This window comes from Notolepis coatsorum, assembly GCF_963971535.1.
Source record: "Notolepis coatsorum genome assembly, chromosome: 1".
Taxonomy (NCBI): Eukaryota; Metazoa; Chordata; class Actinopteri; order Aulopiformes; family Paralepididae; genus Notolepis; species Notolepis coatsorum.
This window is the reverse complement of record NC_140165.1, coordinates 244,739,842-244,762,062: the sequence shown is the minus strand read 5'-3', so window position 1 is coordinate 244,762,062 and position 22,221 is coordinate 244,739,842. Positions and strand designations below refer to the sequence as shown.

Genomic DNA, 22,221 nt, shown 5'->3' with positions numbered 1-22,221 from the left:
CGGTATTTAACGCGACGTGGGCATAAAGGAATGGCGAGGATGGAAAGCATGTTAGATGCATTTGACCCCTTGTGGGGGAAAAAACAACAGGCACTTATTTCGGGCAAAATAGGCGGACTCTGAAGCATTGCTGTCTAACGTCTACACACGCCGAGCTGCGCTGAGCTAATGTTGTTGTTCCGGCCGGGGGCGGATATGCTCACGAGGGGATTTTCAAAATAAGAGTATCGCAATATGAATCGATCTTTTTACGTTGCATCGATCCTATTTGATTATACGATGTATCGTCCCACCCCTAATTGTCGCAGTGAAAGGGTTAACCCTTTGGCAGTGCGGTAGTGAAAGGGTTAACGGAGTTTGGAACATCTGCAGCGGAGAACGACAGCCAACGCACCGGTCACATTGGAACAGGAGGATACTACCGAAGGAAACAATCTCAAGGTACTGAGATTTGGCACCGATTGATCGAACGTCGAGTAGATACTCGGTGGTACCGATGTCATTCGGTCGGTGCTAGGGTTTTGCACGATACACCGATACCAGAAAAGTATTGCGATACCCAGCCATTAAAAATTGTCCAATACTCCATTTTATTATAGTATAGATACTTTTAGAATAACAGCCTGATGCCTTATTTTCTATGAGCACACCAAGGTCCGTTTGTGATTCTGTCCAAAGCCAGGACTCGACATTCCGAGCGCTTCACTCCATTAGCGACTAAAATAGATGCGTGCGAAGAATTATTGTGGTATCGTTTTAGAACCGGCATTGTGATACTTATGTGCTGGTATCGCTATCAAAGTGAAAATGTTGGCATCGTGACAACAACACTAGTTGGTTCCCTTAAAAGTACGGAGTCCGGTGCTGTAGTAGAACTGAAGCGGTCGGAGGGAAATTACTTCCAGAGGAACGCGGCTTTATTAAGATAAAAAGGAGTCAACACCTTTCACTACAGAAGGTTAACCTTTCACTACCACACTTGTAGTGTGGTTGTGAAAGGGTTAACCCTTTGCCGTGCGGCAGTGAAATGGTTAACCTTCTGTATTGTCGCAGTGAAAGGGTTAACCATTTGGTAGTGTGGTAGTGAAGGGGTTAATCTGCAGAAAGAAGTGGCTCATCTTAGATGTTCTGAAAGCACCTGCTATGAGACACAACTCTATCCATCCAATGTCTGCTACCCGTCTCTCTGTCCTCGGCTGTGTCCACTTGCGTTGGACTATGTCCTGTTGTCCTGTTAGTCTCCAGGGTTTTATTTGACGTTCCAGCAGGACATTTGACATCTCAGTGCAGAGGTCAGCTTGTTCTCTTGGCAAGTGGTCATAACGGAGCTGAATCACAGATAAATAAGGTGTTTTGGACATAAACTAGGCCATCTCTGTGTGCGTTCTCCTGACAACTACAAATAGACACAATCATGATGAATCACTATACAAATGTCATGAAATAGCCATTTGAATATTATGCAATACTTAACTTTTACGAATATATGTAAGACCATTATACATTTTCCCCTACAGTACCCAACCCTAACGTGCACACACACACACACACACCCGTACACTGGTAATGGGCTCAGTCATAAGACCGTATCTGGCCCGCAGCATTAACCCATTCACTGCCACACGACAGAAGGTTAACCCTTTCACTGTGACAATACAGAAGGTTAGCCCTTTACTATCACACAACCGACGGCGATGCTCCATCATTAGCATCATTAGCTCCGCGGTTCAGAGTTGTGATGAATAATAATAGCCTGTGTGTGTGTGTGTGTGTGTGTGTGTGTGTGTGTGTGTGTGTGTGTGTGTGTGTGTGTGTGTGTGTGTGTGTGTGTGTGTGCGTGTGTGTGTGAGATTAGCCTGATGCTTACCTTGCAAGTAGTCCGCCAGATCACCACCGTTGCAGTACTGAGGGTTGTGGGAGGAAGACAAACAGAATCACTTTATCAGCAACGCTGTGTGTTGTGGACACAAGCAACACGACCATTAACTACATCAAGCCAGGTGCATGTTTTGATGAAGAGAGTGTGCGTGTGTGTTCCAAGAGTGTGCGTGTGTTTTCCAAGTGTGTCCTCGTGCGTGTGTGCTCCAAGTGTGTGCGCATGTGTGTTCTAAGTGTGTGCATGTGTGTTCAGAGTATGTTTTATTTTTTTTATCTACCCATTTTTTCTATTTTTCTCCCGTCCCCAATTTTCGTATTTTCCCACCCCCTAATACTGCCAATTGTATTAGTATGAACGACCAGCCAAGCTGGTAGCAACGCCGAGAGCTGGGCTCGAACCCAACATCTCCCGCATTGGTGGTGAGCGCCTTGCCCACTGCGCCACCTAGCCGCCTTGTTCAGAGTATGTTCATGTGTGTTCCAACTTCCAAGTGTGTGTTCCCAGTGTGTGTGCGTGTGTATTCCAAGTGTGTGTGTGTATGTTCCAAGTGTGTGTGTTCCAAGTGTGTGTATGTGTATTCCAAATGTGTGTGTATTCCAAGTGTGTGTGTATTCCCTTCAAAAGGCCCAGATAATAGGAGAGTTAATCAATTAATGTGATGAATGGCTGCAGCTTGATCAGCTGACAACCTCTGTTCATGAGAGACAGTCAGGAGCGAGGGAGGGAGCGAGGGAGGGAGGGAGAGAGGGATGATAGAGGGAGGGATGATAGAAGAGAGTGACTTAGTGAATGAACAAGCAAAGACAAGCAAGACTGAGTGAAATTATGAGCCTTAAGAAATGGGAATTTATATTATTTATTTTACTTTACCAGACAAGCTGACTAAGAGAATACATTCTTATTTACGGCAGTGGCCTGAGACAGCAGCGGTGGGGGGAGGGAGGGTTACACACTCACTCACTCACACATACACACACACACACTCACACCTGGCAGCCGCCCAGTAAAACCACAGTCTTGTAACGCTGGCCACTGAGCTGCTCCACTAGAGGAGTTGGGGGTTAAGTGGCTTGCTCAAGGGCACGTGGAGGGTGATTGCTGGTTCACATCCTTCATTCACTCCACTTCCCCCTACACATGTTTTCCCCCGCAGGTCTGGGATTTGAACAGACAACCTTTCAGTCACAAGCCCCGCCTCTCTGACCTCTAAGGCTACCGCCAACCCCCAAATGACAATTGGGCTAAAAGAGAGACGGGATCCATTTTGGATCTTAACCCTTTCACTACCACACTACAGAAGGTTAACCTTTCACTACCACACTACAGACGGTTAACCTTTCACTACCACACTACAGAAGGTTAACCTTTCACTACCACACTACAGATGGGTTAACCTTCTGTAGTGTGGTTGTGAAAGGGTTAACCCTTTGTGGTGTGGCCAGGGTTTCCCATCAATGACCTAGACTGTGGCGGCCCCAGATTGATGCATTTAACTTTAAAATGTACAAAAAAAATAAAATAAAATGGGGGGGCATGCCCCCGGACCCCCCTAGAGGGTCGGAGGTTCACCCCCCATAGTCTCTGAAAATCCTGTGGGAAACACTGGTGGCAGTGAAAGGGTTAACCTTCTGTATTGTCGCAGTGAAAGGGTTAACCATTTTGGTAGTGTGGTAGTGAAAGGGATAACTAGCTACTATGCTAATAATAAGGCCAGCAGCGTTGTCAGGCTAACGGCCAATTAAAAACCCTAGCACTCCACCACAGAGCCTTGTGCGATCAAAGAGTTTGATCTGGCCTCAGCTGATCTGTGACATCACAGTGACTCGATGTCTGATCACAGAGCATCACAGTGAACCACCATGTTGTCTTCCCTTCACATGGAGGAATCGATTATTAGCGGTTCACAAGCCCTCATATTGACATGGATGGTGGGTGAAGGGAAAGTAACGTTATAATAATAATAATAATCAATCAAATATTTATAGCGCCCAAGGTCGCTTCACAGTCAAGAGGACTAGGGAAAGGGGGCAATAGGGGAAAAAGGGGGGGGGGGGGGGGGATGAGGGCAGGTAAAGGGATAATGAAACCTATCTAATCTAAACTAAACTAACTAATGAAAAGGTGCGTTTTGAGAGCTGTTTTGAATGTGTCCAGGGTTGGGGCATTGCGGATTTCAGGGGGGAGAGTTCCAGAGGGTAGGGGACGTCACGCTGAAGGCAACCTGGTGCGAGGGATGGAGAGGAGACCCAGATCAGAGAATCGTAGGTTCCGGGATGGAGTGTGCTGGTGGAGGAGATCAGGGTTCTAAGGGTAACCCGACTGTGTGCCTGTGAATCAAGTTAGCTAAATACCGTCTCACCAGGCTAACTAGCAATACGGCTGGCTGGCTGGCTGGCTGGCAAGGCTGACTTCATTGGTCAACCGATGAAAGTTAAAAGTCTGTTTTGCAGTTGAAGGTATGCTGAAACCGTTGGCTCACCTATAAGCTAGGGCTGAGACAATAGGTTTATGAGTCACCTTTGGCAAGTAGGTTGAGCTCAGTTCAACACCATGGCTGCCTCTGTGGGCAGAGCTCTGCAGCAATGTTCCGTCACAAAAAGGGATTTCCCCTCGAGTTCCCCCCCTGGAAAGATACCGTCCTGTTCAAAACAAACCTGTTGTCTTTTCATGGCTTGTGGCAGCGCGTCCCTCAGAACAGGATTCCTTTGAGTTTGCTCAGTGCGGTCGCTCTCCCACCATAGAGGCCCGTTTGTACGTCCATTAACCTTCCAGTAAGACGAGCCTTTTCTTGCTAAGCAAAGCGTGGACGAGACGGCAAACACCTTCAGGATGAGCGTCTGTGATGCTAGTAGCCGTCACCGCTGCTGACTACACCTTCAGAATGAGCGTCTGTGATGCTAGTAGCCGTCACCGCTGCTGACTACACCTTCAGAATGAGCGTCTGTGATGCTAGTAGCCGTCACCGCTGCTGACTAACCTTCAGAATGAGCGTCTGTGATGCTAGTAGCCGTCACCGCTGCTGACTACACCTTCAGAATGAGTGTCTGTGATGCTAGTAGCCGTCACCGCTGCTGACTACACCTTCAGAATGAGCGTCTGTGATGCTAGTAGCCGTCACCGCTGCTGACTACACCTTCAGAATGAGCGTCTGTGATGCTAGTAGCCGTCACCGCTGCTGACTACACCTTCAGAATGAGCGTCTGTGATGCTAGTAGCCGTCACCGGCTCACCGCTGCTGACTACACCTTCAGAATGAGCGTCTGTGATGCTAGTAGCCGTCACCGCTGCTGACTACACCTTCAGAATGAGCGTCTGTGATGCTAGTAGCCGTCACCGGCTCACCGCTGCTGACTACACCTTCAGAATGAGCGTCTGTGATGCTAGTAGCCGTCGCTGCTGCTGACTACACCTTCAGAATGAGCGTCTGTGATGCTAGTAGCCGTCGCTGCTGCTGACTACACCTTCAGGATGAGCGTCTGTGATGCTAGTAGCCGTCGCTGCTGCTGACTACACCTTCAGAATGAGCGTCTGTGATGCTAGTAGCCGTCGCTGCTGCTGACTACACCTTCAGGATGAGCGTCTGTGATGCTAGTAGCCGTCACCGCTGCTGACTACACCTTCAGAATGAGCGTCTGTGATGCTAGTAGCCGTCACCGCTGCTGACTACACCTTCAGAATGAGCGTCTGTGATGCTAGTAGCCGTCACCGCTGCTGACTACACCAAGGTCTCTCTGGAGGTCCATCCATTGAGCCGCACCAAGGTTAGCTCTTCGGCTAACTGAGGTTACCTTGACCAACATGCCTCGGGGTTAATACCATCAAGAATCCCAAATCCTTCTGTCTATTCATTACTCGGTCAGTGCTGTATACATTAAATATATATATTTACCGTATATATATATACATTTATCCACATCTGTCGGAATATACCTGCATATAATAATTTTACATAATTGTATATATACTATATCTATATATATCCCTTATCTACTCTTACTAGTTATACCACTGACCTGTATGACCATAGTGTCTTTATACCTGTATCACTGTACATATTAATACTATAACACTGTACATACATCTGATTAGCACAATTACTCAGTAGTACTAATTTATATATATTTTAATCACCCGTACATTGTATATTACTGTTGCACTTTACCGCTACATTTGCACTCTGGTTGGACGCCAAACTTATTTTCGTTGTACTGTACTTGTGCTGCATGATGACAATACATTTGAATCTAACATAACATACACCACCCGTCTATTCATTACAGCTTTGGAACCAATGAGAGGGTGAAAAACAAGACTTCAAGACAAGCTAACCCAGTCCCCTGGCACCCCACCAACCCACCCACCCACACCCACACCCACACATACAGAGGCAGAGACACAGACACACACACCAGGTATAGGACGCGTTATCTTATCAGGCAGGTATTAATATGTATTAATATGTAAGCAGAGGGACATCTATATATAGGTCATAAAAAACATTGTGGTTCTTGGAGAACGTGGTTCCTAGAAGCCTGGGAGGCTGTGTGGGCGTGTTCGTAATGTGAACCCTGTGAACCTGAGGGCACAGACTTTAGTGTTGAGAGAGAGAGAGAGAGAGAGAGAGAGAGAGAGAGAGAGAGAGAGAGAGAGAGAGAGAGAGAGAGAGAGAGAGGAGAAGAGGAGGGAGCACCTCCTGTATGTCAAGGGAATTTATGATGAGAGGAGGTGAGATGAGGCGGAAAAAAAATACAACACAAGACAAAGAGACAGGTGGTGGCAGGGCGTACAGTGGTAGAGTGAAAGAGAGACAGGGGTGGCAGGGCGTACAGTGGTAGAGTGAAAGAGAGACAGGGGTGGCAGGGCGTACAGTGGTAGAGTGAAAGAGAGACAGGTGGTGGCAGGGCGTACAGTGGTAGAGTGAAAGAGAGACAGGTGGTGGCAGGGCGTACAGTGGTAGAGTGAAAGAGAGACAGGGGTGGCAGGGCGTACAGTGGTAGAGTGAAAGAGAGACAGGGGTGGCAGGGCGTACAGTGGTAGAGTGAAAGAGAGACAGGGGTGGCAGGGCGTACAGTGGTAGAGTGAAAGAGAGACAGGGGTGGCAGGGCGTACAGTGGTAGAGTGAAAGAGAGACAGGTCAGAGGTAGCAGAGTGAAATAGACCAGACAGAGGTAGCAGAGTGAAAGAGAGACCAGCCAGAGGTAGCAGAGTGAAAGAGAGACCAGACAGAGGTGGCAGAGTGAAAGAGAGACAGGTCAGAGGTGGCAGAGTGAAAGAGAGACCAGACAGGGGTAGCAGAGTGAAAGAGAGACCAGACAGAGGTGGCAGAGTGAAAGAGAGACAGGTCAGAGGTGGCAGAGTGAAAGAGAGACCAGACAGAGGTAGCAGAGTGAAAGAGAGACCAGACAGAGGTAGCAGAGTGAAAGAGAGACCAGACAGAGGTAGCAGAGTGAACGAGAGACCAGACAGAGGTGGCAGAGTGAAAGAGAGACCAGACAGAAGTGGCAGAGTGTAAGAGAGACCAGACAGAGGTAGCAGAGTGAAAGAGAGACCAGACAGAGGTGGCAGAGTGAAAGAGAGACCAGACAGAGGTGGCAGAGTGAAAGAGAGACCAGACAGAGGTAGCAGAGTGAAAGAGAGACCAGACAGAGGTAGCAGAGTGTAAGAGAGACAGGTCAGAGAGACAGGTGGTGGTAGGACAGGTTGGAGGATATGAAGTCATGCTCCAGCACTCACCTCCATGACCAGGACCACGGAGTTGGGCGTTTCCTAGAAGAGAAGAGAGAGAGAGGAACAGAGTCAGGAGGGCAGCCCTAGTTTATTTTCCAACTCCGTCAGCTGAACCTGAGCCAGAGGCACCACTTCATCAGCAAGCCAGCTGTACATACAACACAAAGAGAAACAATAACAGCACCAGCGTGTGAATATCCGCTACGGTCTTCTAATAACCATCTATTCATCAGGCCTGTAACTCAAATCCGTGTCATAGTACAATATATCGGCGCTGTGTGGGTCCTCAATTATACCAGGAATCAGGTGCTCTTTGGGACGGGTTAGATCGACAGCAGTTCAGAGCTTTAAGTTTGTCTCCTTAGTAGAATAGTTCAAAATCTTGGTTGAAAACCTAAAACATGTCCAAGGCACAGTGTTCCCTAGCAAAAATAAAATGCCTTTATTGTGACATGGCTAAGTACAACAATCTAAAAACAAAACGCATACCAGCGGCGTGTTTCGAGCTCCAGAGAGCCGTCCTCTGGGTGCCAAGGTAATAGTAATATGACCCGTTCTTTTACATACATGTTGGCCTGCAGCCGGTGACAGCTGGATTTGATATAGTGTGGCAGCAGAGCCTACAGAGACACAACGGACAACACGCCACTGGGAGTTCACAAGAGTGCTTACTGTGTAACCTAAAGGCCTGTGTGTGTGTGTGTGTGTCTGTGTGCTTAGTGCTTACTGTGTAACCTAAAGGCCTGTGTGTGTGTGTGTGTGTGTCTGTGTGTGTCTGTGTGCTTAGTGCTTACTGTGTAACCTAAAGGCCTGTGTGTGTGTGTGTGTGTGTGTGTGTGTGTGTGTGTGTGTCTGTGTGTGTCTGTGTGCTTAGTGCTTACTGTATAACCTAAAGGCCTGTGTGTGTGTGTGTGTGTCTGTGTGTCTGTGTGCTTACTGTATAACCTAAAGGCCTGCAGTGTTTCCCCTACCGACAACGGGGCCCCCCGCCCCCCCTGAAAAAATTATACCAAAAAAATATATATATAATTTCAATACCTTTTTTTCTTTTTTGTTTGTGTGTGTGCGCGCGTGCCCGTCCCAACTCTGGTCTTTGGAAAGTTTGATAGTATTTACTGAGGATGGCCAGATAATGTTGATATTTAAACTTACAAAATAATTATACAGAGAGAAGCTTCAGCAAGTACAAAACGCTGCTGGCCGACAAAAGAGAATCCCTCACTGAGGAAAACACAAAGGCCTAACCATCATGTATCACAATGGTGATGTCAGCCAGAGATGGGGAGAAGCATGAACCTTTAAAGGACATCTCTTTGAATTAAATTACATTTTACAGTTTTTTTCTGATTTCTTTTAAACAAATGATTATTTTGTATTATTTAACTATTGCACTGCACTGGCAGTTGAACTGCATTGAACTGAACTGAATGGAAAAAAAGAAACCTCATAACCTAACTGGCACTGAACTACACTGGCACTGTTTGCAGATGTACGTTATTAAAGTTAGTTAAAAACATAATTTTTTATTGTTTTTTGGTTAAATCCAAAAGGGAAAAATATAAAATGAGAAATCCGAAAACGGGAAAATTAAAAACAGAGCAATCCGAAAACAGGAAAAAATAAAAACGGATTTCATAGGGCCCTAGTTAAGGTGAGTTAATAAATTAATCTGCTCCGCTCTGGGGGTGGCTAGGTGGTGCAGTGGGCAAGGCGCTCACCACCAATGCAGGAGACGCTGGGTTCGAGCCCAGCTCTCCGCATTGCTATCAGCTTGGCTGGTCGTTCATACTAATACAATTGGCAGTATTAGGGGGTGGGAAGCTGATGGGTGGGGATCAGACGTTGTGGACAACGACTCCTACAGGTCGGTTGGTGCGCCTGCGCAGCAGAATCAGGAAGCGACGGGGGCGGCGTGCCCTCCAAACGCAGACCCCTGACGCTGAGAGATTGCGCTGTGCAGGTGAAAAGATGAGACTGCTGCTTCCTCGAATACCGGAGGGGACACGTGATGTAAGGCTTAGTCCACATTGCAGCCGGTTTGTGGGAGGCATGGCCTAACAGCGTTCGAGACAGGGCAGGGTAGAATTGGACGACACGAAATTGGGATGGGAGAAAAAATAGAAAATGGGAGAAAAAGTAGATACAAAAAATAAAATAAAAATCTGCTCCGCTCTGATAAACTGACTCTTTGGTCAGAGCGTCCAGTGAATTTCTGAACAACTTGAGTGTGCTCGCTCCGACACTGGTTGTAAATAGGTATTGTGTTGTATGTGCCTCCCTCAGTGTTTCCCATTAACACTTTAGTTGCCAAAGGACGAGTTCAGGCGTCCTTCCCCGCCATGCTCAAGTTGCCGGAGACGCCGTAACTCGTCTTTGATATCAATATTTCAAAAAACTGTGATCGGAATCATATTTTCCATCCGCAGCCTTCACACACAGTTCAGAGCTCCTCTCAATCCTCTAGCGGTTCAAGAGCGCCATCTGGTGGCCGATCGGCAGAAGTGCCAAACAGGAAGTGATGTGGCTGAAGTGCTGATCACCCATATTACTTCCGGCCACTCTCTATAGCTCCCGCGACTCCATCTTGACACAATACATAGCGATCCGTTGCCAATAACTCGATAAACAACATGATTTGGACGTATATACCATTATACAACCTGGAAATGGACCGGGTATTTTTACATCCCATAATGGAAAACTGTCTACCCCACGCTGATCGCCCAACGGCCCGCGGAGACTGGGGTGAGTTTTAGCGTGTAATATTTCCGTGTTCGATACTAACTGATCTGATGAACATATGTCCCACATTAGATGAATGGTATAACGCTGCCCACGGAATTATAAACGCCCCCTCGCCCATCCGGTCAACATCAGATAACGTGTAGTAACTTCCAGAAGTACTTCCAGTTGGAATTTTTTATATCGCGCTGATTGCTATCAAACTGTATTTCATCATCAATATAATGCATTTGGGGCTATAAATCACGTTCTGGAGAAAGCTGCAGAAAGAGATGAAAACATACTTATACTTTAGATTAGGGCTGGGCGATATGGCCTAAATATGATATCACGATATTTTCTGACCTTTCGGCGATACACGATACACATCACGATGTTTTTCTTTTTTACCCCAAACAATTCATTATGAGGCTTACCAAGACAGTATTTGAGTTTGCAAGCTAACATTAAAGACAAAATAAAATACCCATGCATTTAGCATTTTTATATTAGATTTAGATTATTAGATTATATATTGCATATGAGATATTATATGATTTAGATATGAAATATGATGAATTGAAAATGGGGGACCCTGATGTAAACAAGACTAAAGTCTTTCTCTGGTCTGCATCCCCTTAACAATTGTATGTATTGAGCTGTACTGTACCCATTCTGCAATATGTTAAAGTTTTAAATCAATCAATCAATAAATAGCATTTTAGCATTTTTATGAAACTACTGTATATATGTATGTCTCTAAATGTTGTGATGAATTGAAAATGGAGGACCCTTATGTAAAAAAGCCGAAAGTCTTTTTCTGGTCTTCATCCTCCTGTACTGTATTGTACCCATTATGCAACCTTTTAATACAGTTTTCATTCATTCATTCTGACGGAAACATAATCATTTTGATTGACAGTAGAGTCTGCCAATGACGTCACACCGCTTGCACCCGCCCTGCTGTTCTTAGCACCAATCGGCAAGCGTTATTATTTTTTTACTTCCTGAATGTCCCGTGTGCTAAACATAAACAAAGCTACTAACGTTAGCTCCCCGCGGCCGTCGAGTAGGAGACCAGTGCTTCACAGGACGACTAAATGAGGCATAATGATTTTACTACAACGAATGTTATAATAAAAGCCTTTCCATACATCTGTCTGATTGAAAACTTTATTAACAGACCGCGGAATGGGCATATCTCAGCACAGGCTGAGATATGAACGAGTAACGTGTGGACAGATTGACGCGACACAATCCTCTTGGGCAAAACATCACGATATCCACGATACGTTGAAAAAGTGTATCGTTAATGAACTGTACCCGATATTTATATAATATCGTCATATCGCCCAGCCCTACTTTAGATCATATTTTAGTATGAATATGTGAATGAAAAAGTTTAACGTTGCTACACCATAAACAATACATATAGGACCTTGAATGGGCCCTAATAATGGCAATCTAGCAATAGAATTTAAAAAGTTATAGCCCTGCAAAGAAGGGGAACTTCTACATGTTAAATAGAGCTGGCAACGGATGGTATATCATGAATTTAGCCTTAGGCAATCAAAGTGTTAATTACCTAGACTGATACATTGCCAGTGGTAGTAGTCGTAATAGTAAGCCAGTATATTTTTATATTTTCTAAAAAAGAAACCAGTTCAACACAGGTAACCACTTTTGCTTCATTTCTTTGATGGCTCAAATGTATGCTCCAGTCTAGTCGATTTTGTGTTTTGAGCACAAAGTTCATCATAGATCTGGCCTCTTTATTTTGCTCTCAAAGTGCACCAGATTGATGCATTTAACTTTAAAATGTACAAAAAATAAACAATTCCGGGGGAGCATGCCCCCGGACCCCCCTAAGGGTCCGAGGTCCACCCACCACAGTCTCACAAAATCCTGTGGGAAACACTCTCCTTGTATTGTAAATGGTTCATATGTGTGTTGTCACTACTGTATGTATAATTGTAAATAAGTTATTTATGTGTTGTAAATAAATATTGCAATCGTTTCATTTCAGCTCAGTGTAGAGAAATGCACCGATACTAACAACCGCCTTACTGCGCGCATTTATGACGACATTGTTGACACCACGTATCCGTGACACGCTCGCCCCGCGACAACACTAGTAGTTTTGGGGGGCCTACCACCCCCCCTGAAAAAAATCCTAGGGGAAACACTGGCCTGTGTGTGTGTGTGTCTGTGTGTGCGCGTGTGTGTGTGCTTACTGTATACTAGGGGTGTAACGGTACGCGGATACGTACTGTACCGCCTCAATGTGGTCCTCCGGTACAGTACGCGCTGTGCACCGAGCGATTGCAACGGTATGGAACCTTTTTTTTCAGAACTTAAATCCCCCCAGCCCTAATATAACGTGCACAACTAACCGGATGTTGTTTGTTCATCCCACGCAGCGCGCAGCCACACAGAACGAGAGCTGTAATTCAACAGCATATTAGCCTTAGTATGGCGAGTGCAATACTAACTGACAAGCCAGAGCTAGAAGATGCTCCCACAACATTCAAGTCTCCCGTTTGGGATCATTTCGGATTCCCAGTTAACCACAGTAATGGACAAAGGCAGGTGGATCGCAGTAAAGCTACGTGCCGGCTAGCCCCTTTCGTGACTGTGACGCACACTTGTGATGCAAGCCTTGCATCACAGTCACGAAAGGGGCTACGTTGCCGGCATTGTTCAACTTTATTGCGAACTTTATCACGCATTTGAAACGGCATCACCCTAATGTCACTGGTACACCGAAGAAGCAAACCCAGCTCCCCGTGGCATTCAAGCAGCATCTCGCTATTAATTCAGACCGGGCCAAAGCAATAACAAACGCCATATGTGTTTTTATAGCAGCAGATCTGCGACCATACTCCGTTGTCGAGAACACAGGGTTTAAGCACATGCTAAAAGTAATAGAGCCCCACTACCTAGTTCCCTCTCGTCCGTATTTCAGCCAGCAAGTCATACCAGCTCTGTATAAACTAGCCCCTTTCGTGACTGCAGCAAGCCCTGCCCCTGTATTCAAGCAGGGCTTGCTCATGAAAGGGGCTCTGCATAAACAAGCACACACTACAGTTGTCCAAGGCATCTGCTATATAATAATCTTCAGATTTACATTAAGTGGTATTAGTAGGTTACAGCAGTAAGCATTAGTTTTCTCAGTAAATTATGGCCAATTCGTTTTATATTGTTTAATACAGTTAAATAAATAAATAAATAAATAAATGAAGCAATTTCTTTTTACTGTACCGAAAATAATACCGAATTGTGACTTCAAAACCGAGGTACGTACCGAACCGTGGATTTTGTGTACCGTTACACCCCTACTGTATACCCTAAAGGCCTGTGTGTGTGTGTGTGCGCATGTGTGTGTGCATGCTTACTGTGTATAGCCTATAGGCCTGTTTGTGTGTGTGTGCACGCACGTGCATGCTTACTGTATAGCCTATAGGCCTGTTTGTTTGTGTGTGTATGTGTGTGTGTGCACATGTGCGCATGCTTACTGTATAGGCTATAGGCCTGTGTGTGTGCATGCATGCCAGGGTTTCCGTTAGAAAATATTGTTGCCGGTCTCCGTGTCCGGCAAGATTTCAATCTGCCGGTCAAATGGGAGAAATTCCGGTCAGAGTTTATTGAGCTTAAAAACAATTGATAGGCAGGCTATATAAAGAATGACATCCTCAAGGCATGTAGATTTATAATATTTTAACTTAAAACTAGGCTACTTTTGCGTATACAGTCATTATATTCCAAATAAAATAAGTCCAGAGACTCCGTGCTGCTGCTGACTTTAAATCAAATAGGTGTCTGTGGGCAGTCGGCCCGACATTAATAAACAGCAGTGCGTTATAAATCACATTTTTATGAGCTAACAAATTCCGTTATATTGGACATTTGTATTATTATATCAAGCGAATAACTGAGAAATTTGGCAGAGAGAGACGGCAACATTATCGTGAAATATAAACGTTGCGTGATGACTATTATATCTCCGCCTCCCAGTCCCAACGAAGACCAATAGTATGCAACTGCAGAGCTGCAGAGCCAGCGGCGCTCTCATCCCGGTCTGGGGACCGCTCAGCAGCGCCATCCACCCAACAGCTGAATTGCCAATGGCTGAGTGGAGTATTGCACTGTGCGCGCACAACTGTCAGCTCTGCGGCTCTGCAGTTGCATGCTTCTCGCAAATCTAGCTCCCGCTGCCTAACCCAAATGAATCTCGACATCGCTTCACAAATAGTCGTTATCAGAACACTACACATATCATAATAGAACACACATCGTTGTCATTATTAGACCTGCTTGGTGAAGCAACAATGAAACAAATGTAACTATTTTAATACAATTCAAATTGTGCTTAGAGGGAATTATTTTCACCGGACATTATGACCGGAGAGATTAAATATGTCGGACTTCAACAGATTTTGCCGGTCAAAAACCGGTAATTACCGGACAACGAAAACCCTGATGCATGCATGCTTACTGTATAACCTATAGGCCTGTTTCTGTGTGTGTGTGTGTGTGTGTGTGTGTGTGTGTGTGTGTGTGTGTGTGTGTGTGTGTGTGTGTGTGTGTGTGTGTGCATGCTTACTGTATAGCCTATAGGCCTCTGTGTGTGTGTGTGTGTGTGTTTGTGTGTGTGTGTGTGCATGCTTACTGTATAGCCTATAGGCCTCTGTGTGTGTGTGTGTGTGTGTTTGTGTGTGTGTGTGTGTGTGTGCATGCTTACTGTATAGCCTATAGGCCTCTGTGTGTGTGTGTGTGTGTGTGTTTGTGTGTGTGTGTGTGTGTGTGTGCATGCTTACTGTATAGCCTATAGGCCTGTGTGTGTGTATTCGAGGAACTGTTCAGAGTTCAGAGAAGTGTAGCAGCGTGACAACCAGGACCGCAGCCAGGTCAACAAGCTGGATATACTGGATACCAGGCAGGTATCAGAAGCAGGCCCTGGGGATCAGCTAAGATACTGGAGAACAGCCAGGTGACAGAGGCAGGTGACAGAGGCAGGTAATAGAAGCAGGTAACAGAAGCCGGTAATGGAAGCATGTAATAGAAGCAGGCCTCTCTGGGATAAATGAACACACGTCACGGCGCTACATGTATGAGTACTTTATGTATGTAGCGTGTTTCTATCTATAGGGTGAGGATCGTGGGGCGTGTGTAAGAAATGATGAATGACAGACTAAGCATGTGTCCACGGTTTGGCAGAACGAGCATGTTCCACGTGATATCATCAACTAAACAGCTGTAGGCAACATATACATGATCTGTAAGGACTACACGTTCCATCAGCCCCGACAGACGCCAGCTAGCTACTGGAGCCTCAAATGACTACACAATAAAATGTCTCTCATCCTTCCGAGCAGATCAAAATCTGACTGTCGGTTTCATGCGAGCGTGGGTTGAGGGGAAACGGTCACACTCACACCAAACTCAGGACTTTAGTACTCTAGTGCTTCTATCCGGGGTGCAATAGCTTCACACGGGCTACAAGGCTACCAATGTGACCTGTAAACCAGGGCAGTTCCTTGCCGTCCAATCCTATTGAGGCGGAGAATGGAGAGGTAATGGGATCGATGAGTGTGGTTTTTGTGGCGATGGGGGGAGGGGCAGGCTGAGGGAGGCTTGGTCCGTCTCACGTGGTCAGACCCGACCCTCTTACGTCATACACTCCATAGGCATCTAAAGGCTGGCTGTCGCGAGACTAAGAGAGGCCCTACAGCAACCATTATCCGCTCACACGTGCAGGGCGGGTTTGAGTGTGTGCGAGTGTGAGTGTGAGTGTGTGTGTGCGTGTGTGTGCGCGCTGGGCTAGGATGGGGCCAGTCAAGAGTAATACGATTACATAACGAGGATGTTTTCAGACCCTGCTTCTCCAGGGCCATGGGGGGATGGGAAGACAAGCGAGGAGGAGGAGGAGGAGGAGGAGGAGGGGAACGGGAGGGGCGAGCGTCGGCCCAGCTGTATTACATGCTCCCCTCACTGACCTCCACCAGATACACACACACACACACACGCAAACAAAACGGAACAAAATGACGATCAATGCCGATTGGAATCCGTCTAGATAACATTGTTACAGTATAGAGACTGTTTCAGTGGAATTGCGTTGCTGGGGGAACAGTTTGAACCCTTGTTTACTTGAAATGTGTCTATGAATAAACAGAGATGCATAAATAGATACGCAGGGTACGAAATGTATTTTATGTCTTGTTTTATTGCATTTGTTTTTATTGTGTTTTGTTTTTATTGGTATTGTGTTTCTTTTCTATTGTGTTTTTACTGTGTTTTTATGTTTTCCATCGAGGACCACTTTGGAAATAAGTGTTTTAAGTCATGCTTTTAAGTGCAATCCTCTGGAGTGCAGGGTCAGGATACTTCAATGTTATGTATGATACTGTAATTTTCCAAATCAAATCAAATCAAATCAAATCAAAAATACTCTGCGTTAACTAATAACAACATGTGTTGAAATCAAAATGTTGAATATCATCCGTGAGCCTCATGGCGTGTTGTGTGTAACAACACGGATGTCTCTGTCCAGAGGTCCGGTCTCGTGTCGAGATAGCTTTACTAAAGAGCACGACAGTCTGACCTCTTCTTCAGTCATTTACTATGTTGTAAAACAAATAAGAACGATAGCCAATGGCAAGAGGGGAGGCAGCGTCATGTGCTTCAGAGATCAGGTGTATAAAAGATGTCATTCGTTCTGTCCTGCGAGATCTGACCCCGGTCTTTATTACTTGTGTCAATAAAGTACAATACACACAGTTAATTCCTTGCTGAATCAGTTCCGTCACACTTGTGAACTAACCTAGATTCATGGAATAGAACTGAGATTTAAAATCTTTTTTTTATTATGTTTTTGGTAGGTTTTTATTGGTTTTTACTACCGGGCAGTCCGGTAGAGAGAGAGAGGAAGAATGGGAGATAGACGGGGGAAGACATTCGGCAAAGGTCGCTGGGTCCGGGAGTCGAATCCGGGACGGCCGTGTTGCGACGCAGCGCAGTACGTGGTGCGCCACTCGGGCGACCTAGAGATTAAAATATCTTATTTTATGAAGCATTGAATTTTGTGTAAATAATCAGAATAAAAATATTATATTAATTCATTATTAATTATTATAAATGTATATATATATGAGATAAACGCACACATGCGCACACACACACACATACACACAAGCTACCATCTCCAAGCAGGGTTCCCACAGACATTGCAAAATGAAATTAAAGTACTTTTCCAAGCACTCTTTTTCATTGTAAAAGGGCATTTATTCAAAAGGATACAATTCACTTTTAAATGCTGTTTTTTATAGAAAGAAAATAATCAGATCCAATATTTATGGCTTAAAACCAATTTCTGACAATTAGTTACACTTCAAATAATTATTTTTTTCTTGATTCAGAACAATTATCATGGATGAACTAAACTTTCAATGTGAATGGTTGATTTGAATTTCAATTACTTTTTAAGCACCTTGTTAATAAATGGGCTGTTTTCAAGGAATTCCAGGCCTCGACTTTTTTTGGGTCCAAAATCAACACTTTAAGCACTTCAAGGACCTTGTGCGAACCCTGTCCAAGTACTGGTAGGAGTAGTCTCGAGGGTCAATCTCTTACACAACGCAAAATCCACTTAAACACTATCCAGGCTTTGTAGCCGCCGGGTGTTTTGAAATCCCCCCACCAGGAATGAGCAGGAACGTCCCGAGGTGTTTTCTGAGAAGAGCCTTGGGAGGTGACTTGGGAGAAAAACACCCTCTTCATTCACAGTGTGGCTCTTGGCACGTTCTGGTGGCGTTTCTGACCCGGTCCCTTCAGTTTGGTGAGCTGCCTAATTACAGAAGAGAGTGAAGAATCTCAAGGGCCAGGTGGTAGAATGAGACGCTTTTTTGTTTCCCGCAGGTTAGCGGCAGCTAATGTCGGAGAACTGGTGCTCTTTACGGCGGTGATAATAGTCTGGAGTGTTTACGCGAGCGATGTGTCGGCTAACATAAAATATGAGCGTGTGGCGTTAAGTGTGGCGGTCAACAATATCCGCGCCGCCATCGGTGGACTTTGGACACGTCGTCGAGGAACGCTGGGGGGGGGTGGGGGACCGTGTGCCGTGTCCCAACGGTTTGTTCCGGTGGAAAATTATATTCCATAACAAACATACCATGAACACCCCCCCCCCCTCCTCCTACCGTCGACACAAACTCCGAAAAACATCCGTCACATGCAGCCTTGTGTTTCTAACCGTCTCATGGCTCCAGGACTGACACCCTTTCCTAGGGGCCTCCTCGCCGTGACGGTCTGACCTAAACAACAAGGACACCGCTGATCGATGGTCCGTATTAATGACCCGGAGAGATCGTGCCACTACATCAGCAGGCACCGAGGGAGGGACGTTGTCTCTAAGTGGGACGAAGGGACGGAGACACACAGACCGCTATGCAGAGAGGAATGCGTGTCCGTCTGTGCCCAAAACAACATTGTTTCACAACAGATGCCCAGCCGGCTGCATCACGTTATGCCGACGGAGGGAGTAAGATAAGATCAGATAAGTTAAGTTAAGATAAGATATTCCTTTATTGATCCCCCCGGGCATCTAGCAGCATGGGGGAGAGGGGGGGGTACAGGTATGGGCAGGGTATATTTATAGGTATATTTATATATAGAAATATGAGAAAAACAGTGTAAACAATATAATGAACTCTAAATATAAGAATATGAGAGAAATAAACAGTGTAAACAAAAGGTACAGATGAGGGTCTGTCTGTATGCCCCATCGGTTATATTATACATTACAATAAATATAATCTGAATATAATACTACTACGAGTAAAGTAAACACGAGTGCAGGGTTACGGGTCCGTGTTGCAACATCACAACAGCGAGAAGCGACGGATCACTCTGTGTGTCACCAGCTGGGCGTGTGACTGACTGACACAGCTAACTACGTGTTTATAGGGTTTATGGGATGCTTGTGAGACACCAGTGTTGTTCAGAGACAGGGTGAATCTCGGGACAGGAAGGGGCCTGTTTGTGTCTCTGGGAGAGCGGCTCAGGACAGTTTGTTGTTGTTGTTGTTGGACGCAGTACTGTCGCGCTGCCGGCCAGTATGACTACTACCATACTGTCTTTATACTGTATGATAGCATGTGCTGTATATATTATACCGTGTATATACACTTATATATTTATACTTATTACATTACAGTAAATAGAAAATACATATATGCATTATCTGTCTGAATAACCTGCATATAATCCTTCTATATACCAATACACCTGCATATAAACCATATAACTCTGTATGATAGTATGTACAATAATGCTGTATATACTGTATATATATTTATTCTTACTGTATATCTGTCTGTACATAACTGCATACAGTATAATCCTATTTACATATCTGTAGATACTATATCTATACATATTCCTTACCTACTCTTACTAGTTACACTGCTGGCCAGTATGACTTACTACCATAGTGTCTTTATACCTGTATCACTGTACATATTAATACTACAACTCTGTACATACATCTGACTAGCACTATTACTCAGTACTACTCTTTTATAATATTGTAATGTATACCCAGTTTAATCACCTGTACATTGTATATTACTGTTGCACTTTACTGTTACATTTGCACTCTGGTTGGATGCCAAACTTCTTTTCGTTGTACTGTACTTGTGCTGTATGATGACAATACATTGGAATCTAATCTACTGTGCAAACATCATGACACTCTGGGTGGTGGCCTGTGTGTGTGTGTGTGTGTGTGTGTGTGTGTGTGTGTGTGTGTGTGTGTGTGTGTGTGTGTGTGTGTGTGTGTGTGTGTGTGTGTGTGTGTGTGCCTGTGCCTGTGCCTGTGCCTGTGTGAGGGGGACACGACAAGACGTCCTGCCAAAACTGTGACGATTAGCCCGATCAAATGTAGGATTAGGTCACGTAACGAGCTGCAGCCTTACACCAAGTAGCTTTCCAGAGCGGGATCATGCAGGTTCAGCTGTACAGCCAAGAAAACAACACAAAGCACATATCTTCAGTGTTGTGTGTGTGGTGGTGAGTGATGAAGGAGGTCATGTGACTTGTGATGAAGGAGGTCATGTGAATTGGACCGCAGTATGAAAGTGAGCGTGTTTGTGTCGACACAAGACTGAGTACTGAGCAAACATGTTAGCATATAAAAAGAAATGTTCTGTTCTGTCCTGAGGGCAAAACATACATTGTTGTGTGTGTGCGTGTGCGTGTGTGTAGGACTCATAGCGGTTGTCTCTGTACGGAATGCAGGGTTTTCTAGGAAAACTCGCTGAGCTCCAAAAAGTCCAAGAACAGTTGCACCCCCCTCTAATCACTTGGCCCCCACCCACTCGTCTTTTCATGAAGCCGAGCCCCCCCCCCCCCCCCCCCTCCCTCTACCTCTTGCCGTTTTCAGAGAGAGAGAGAGAGAGAGAGAGAGAGAGAGTGGGGGCGGGCGGGTGAGAGAGAGAGCGAGAGAGAGAGAGAGAGAGGCCCCTCTCCTCTCCAGAACACAGTGTTCCATCGGAGGAAGTTCAGGTTTTGTTTGGGAAAGCCGAGTCAATGCAAACTGCCTCACTCCACATGTGACTCTGTCCCACTTCATAAACAAACCCCCCACCTCCACCACCTCCCTCCCTCCCTCCCTCCCTCCCTTCTGCCCCTCTCAGACCTTCTGCTTTCCTTGACGTCAATTCTAGTCTTGCTTTTCTCTCCCTCTCCAATTCTTGAGTCACATGAGTCAGTCTGTGTCTGCGTGTCTGTGCGTCTGTGCGTCTGTGCGTGTGTGTGTTGGTGATGAGTGAGAGTTGGGTCCTCCTCATGCCAAGTGCTTTGTTGCCCAAGAGCTGCTGCCCCATGAGGGCATGTGCACCAGCAACCATAAACATAGATAGCTGGTCAGACACACAACACAACTCTTTCTATGGTGCAAACAAACACTCAAGCTCTCTTCTCCTCTGCAGTACTTGAAGTCTATGTTGTGTGTGGACTGTCTCAATCTGCAGAGAGGGGGGGGGGGTGAGAGAGAAAGAAAGAGAGATGGAGAAAGAGTGAGAGAAAGAGGTAGAGTAAGAGATGAGAGATAGAGGGAAGGGGGTAGAGAGGTGGAGAAAGAGAACAATAGGTATACTGTATAAAGAGGTAGAGAAAGAGAGAACAAGAGGTAGAGAAAGAGCGAGAACAAGAGGTAGAGAAAGAGAGAGAATGAGGCAGAGAGAGAACAAGAGGTAGAGAAAGAGAGAACAAGAGGTAGAGAAAGAGAGAAAACAAGAGGTAGAGAAAGAGGTAGAGAAAGAGAGAAAACAAGAGGTAGAGAAAGAGAGAGAACAAGAGGTAGAGAAAGAACAAGAGGTATAGAAAGAGAAAGAGAGGTGGAGAAAGAGAGAACAAGAGGTATTGAAAGAGAAATAGAGGTGGAGAAAGAGAGAACAAGAGGTATAGAAAGAAAAAGAGAGGGTGAGAAAGAGAGAGACAGAGAGACTGAAGGAGAGCCTTAAAGAGGTTGACAGGCTGTGATTACATCGCTCCACCTCTAGATGAGAGCCAGCAGCTCCATAGAGGAGGAGGAGGAAGAGGAGGAGGAGGGGGAGAGGTGGAGCCTTGTGCCAAGGACTGTCATTAAATGAATTAATGAGCTGAGCACCTCAGGAGCGCGGTGCTGGGAAATAAAGAGACCAGTAATCTCTCTCTCTCTCTCTCTTCACATACTCCCACACCTACCAGCCTTTCTATAGTCTTTGTGAATGATGCACAGCGGCACTGAAAGGAGCTCAATCCATGCATGCGCTCGTTCCTTTACGTCAGGCGGCCCTGAGAAACCAGAACCGTAGTGGCATAAGTAGCACCTCTCTCCCAAAATCTGTCTCTAT

At 45.5% G+C, this 22,221-nt stretch overlaps 1 protein-coding gene across 2 annotated transcripts in view; it reads right to left on the bottom strand.

Moving 5' to 3' along the window:
- The window catches only part of ulk2 (unc-51 like autophagy activating kinase 2), a 103,657-nt gene that overhangs the window by 55,731 nt on the left and 25,705 nt on the right, over positions 1-22,221 (bottom strand). For both annotated transcript variants that reach the window (XM_084327560.1, XM_084327561.1), the window contains exons 4-5: positions 7,613-7,645; positions 1,868-1,904 (exon numbers count right to left, since the gene is read on the bottom strand). In XM_084327560.1, the coding sequence (XP_084183686.1) occupies positions 1,868-1,904; positions 7,613-7,645 (70 nt within the window). The remainder of the gene's footprint in view (positions 1-1,867; positions 1,905-7,612; positions 7,646-22,221) is intronic.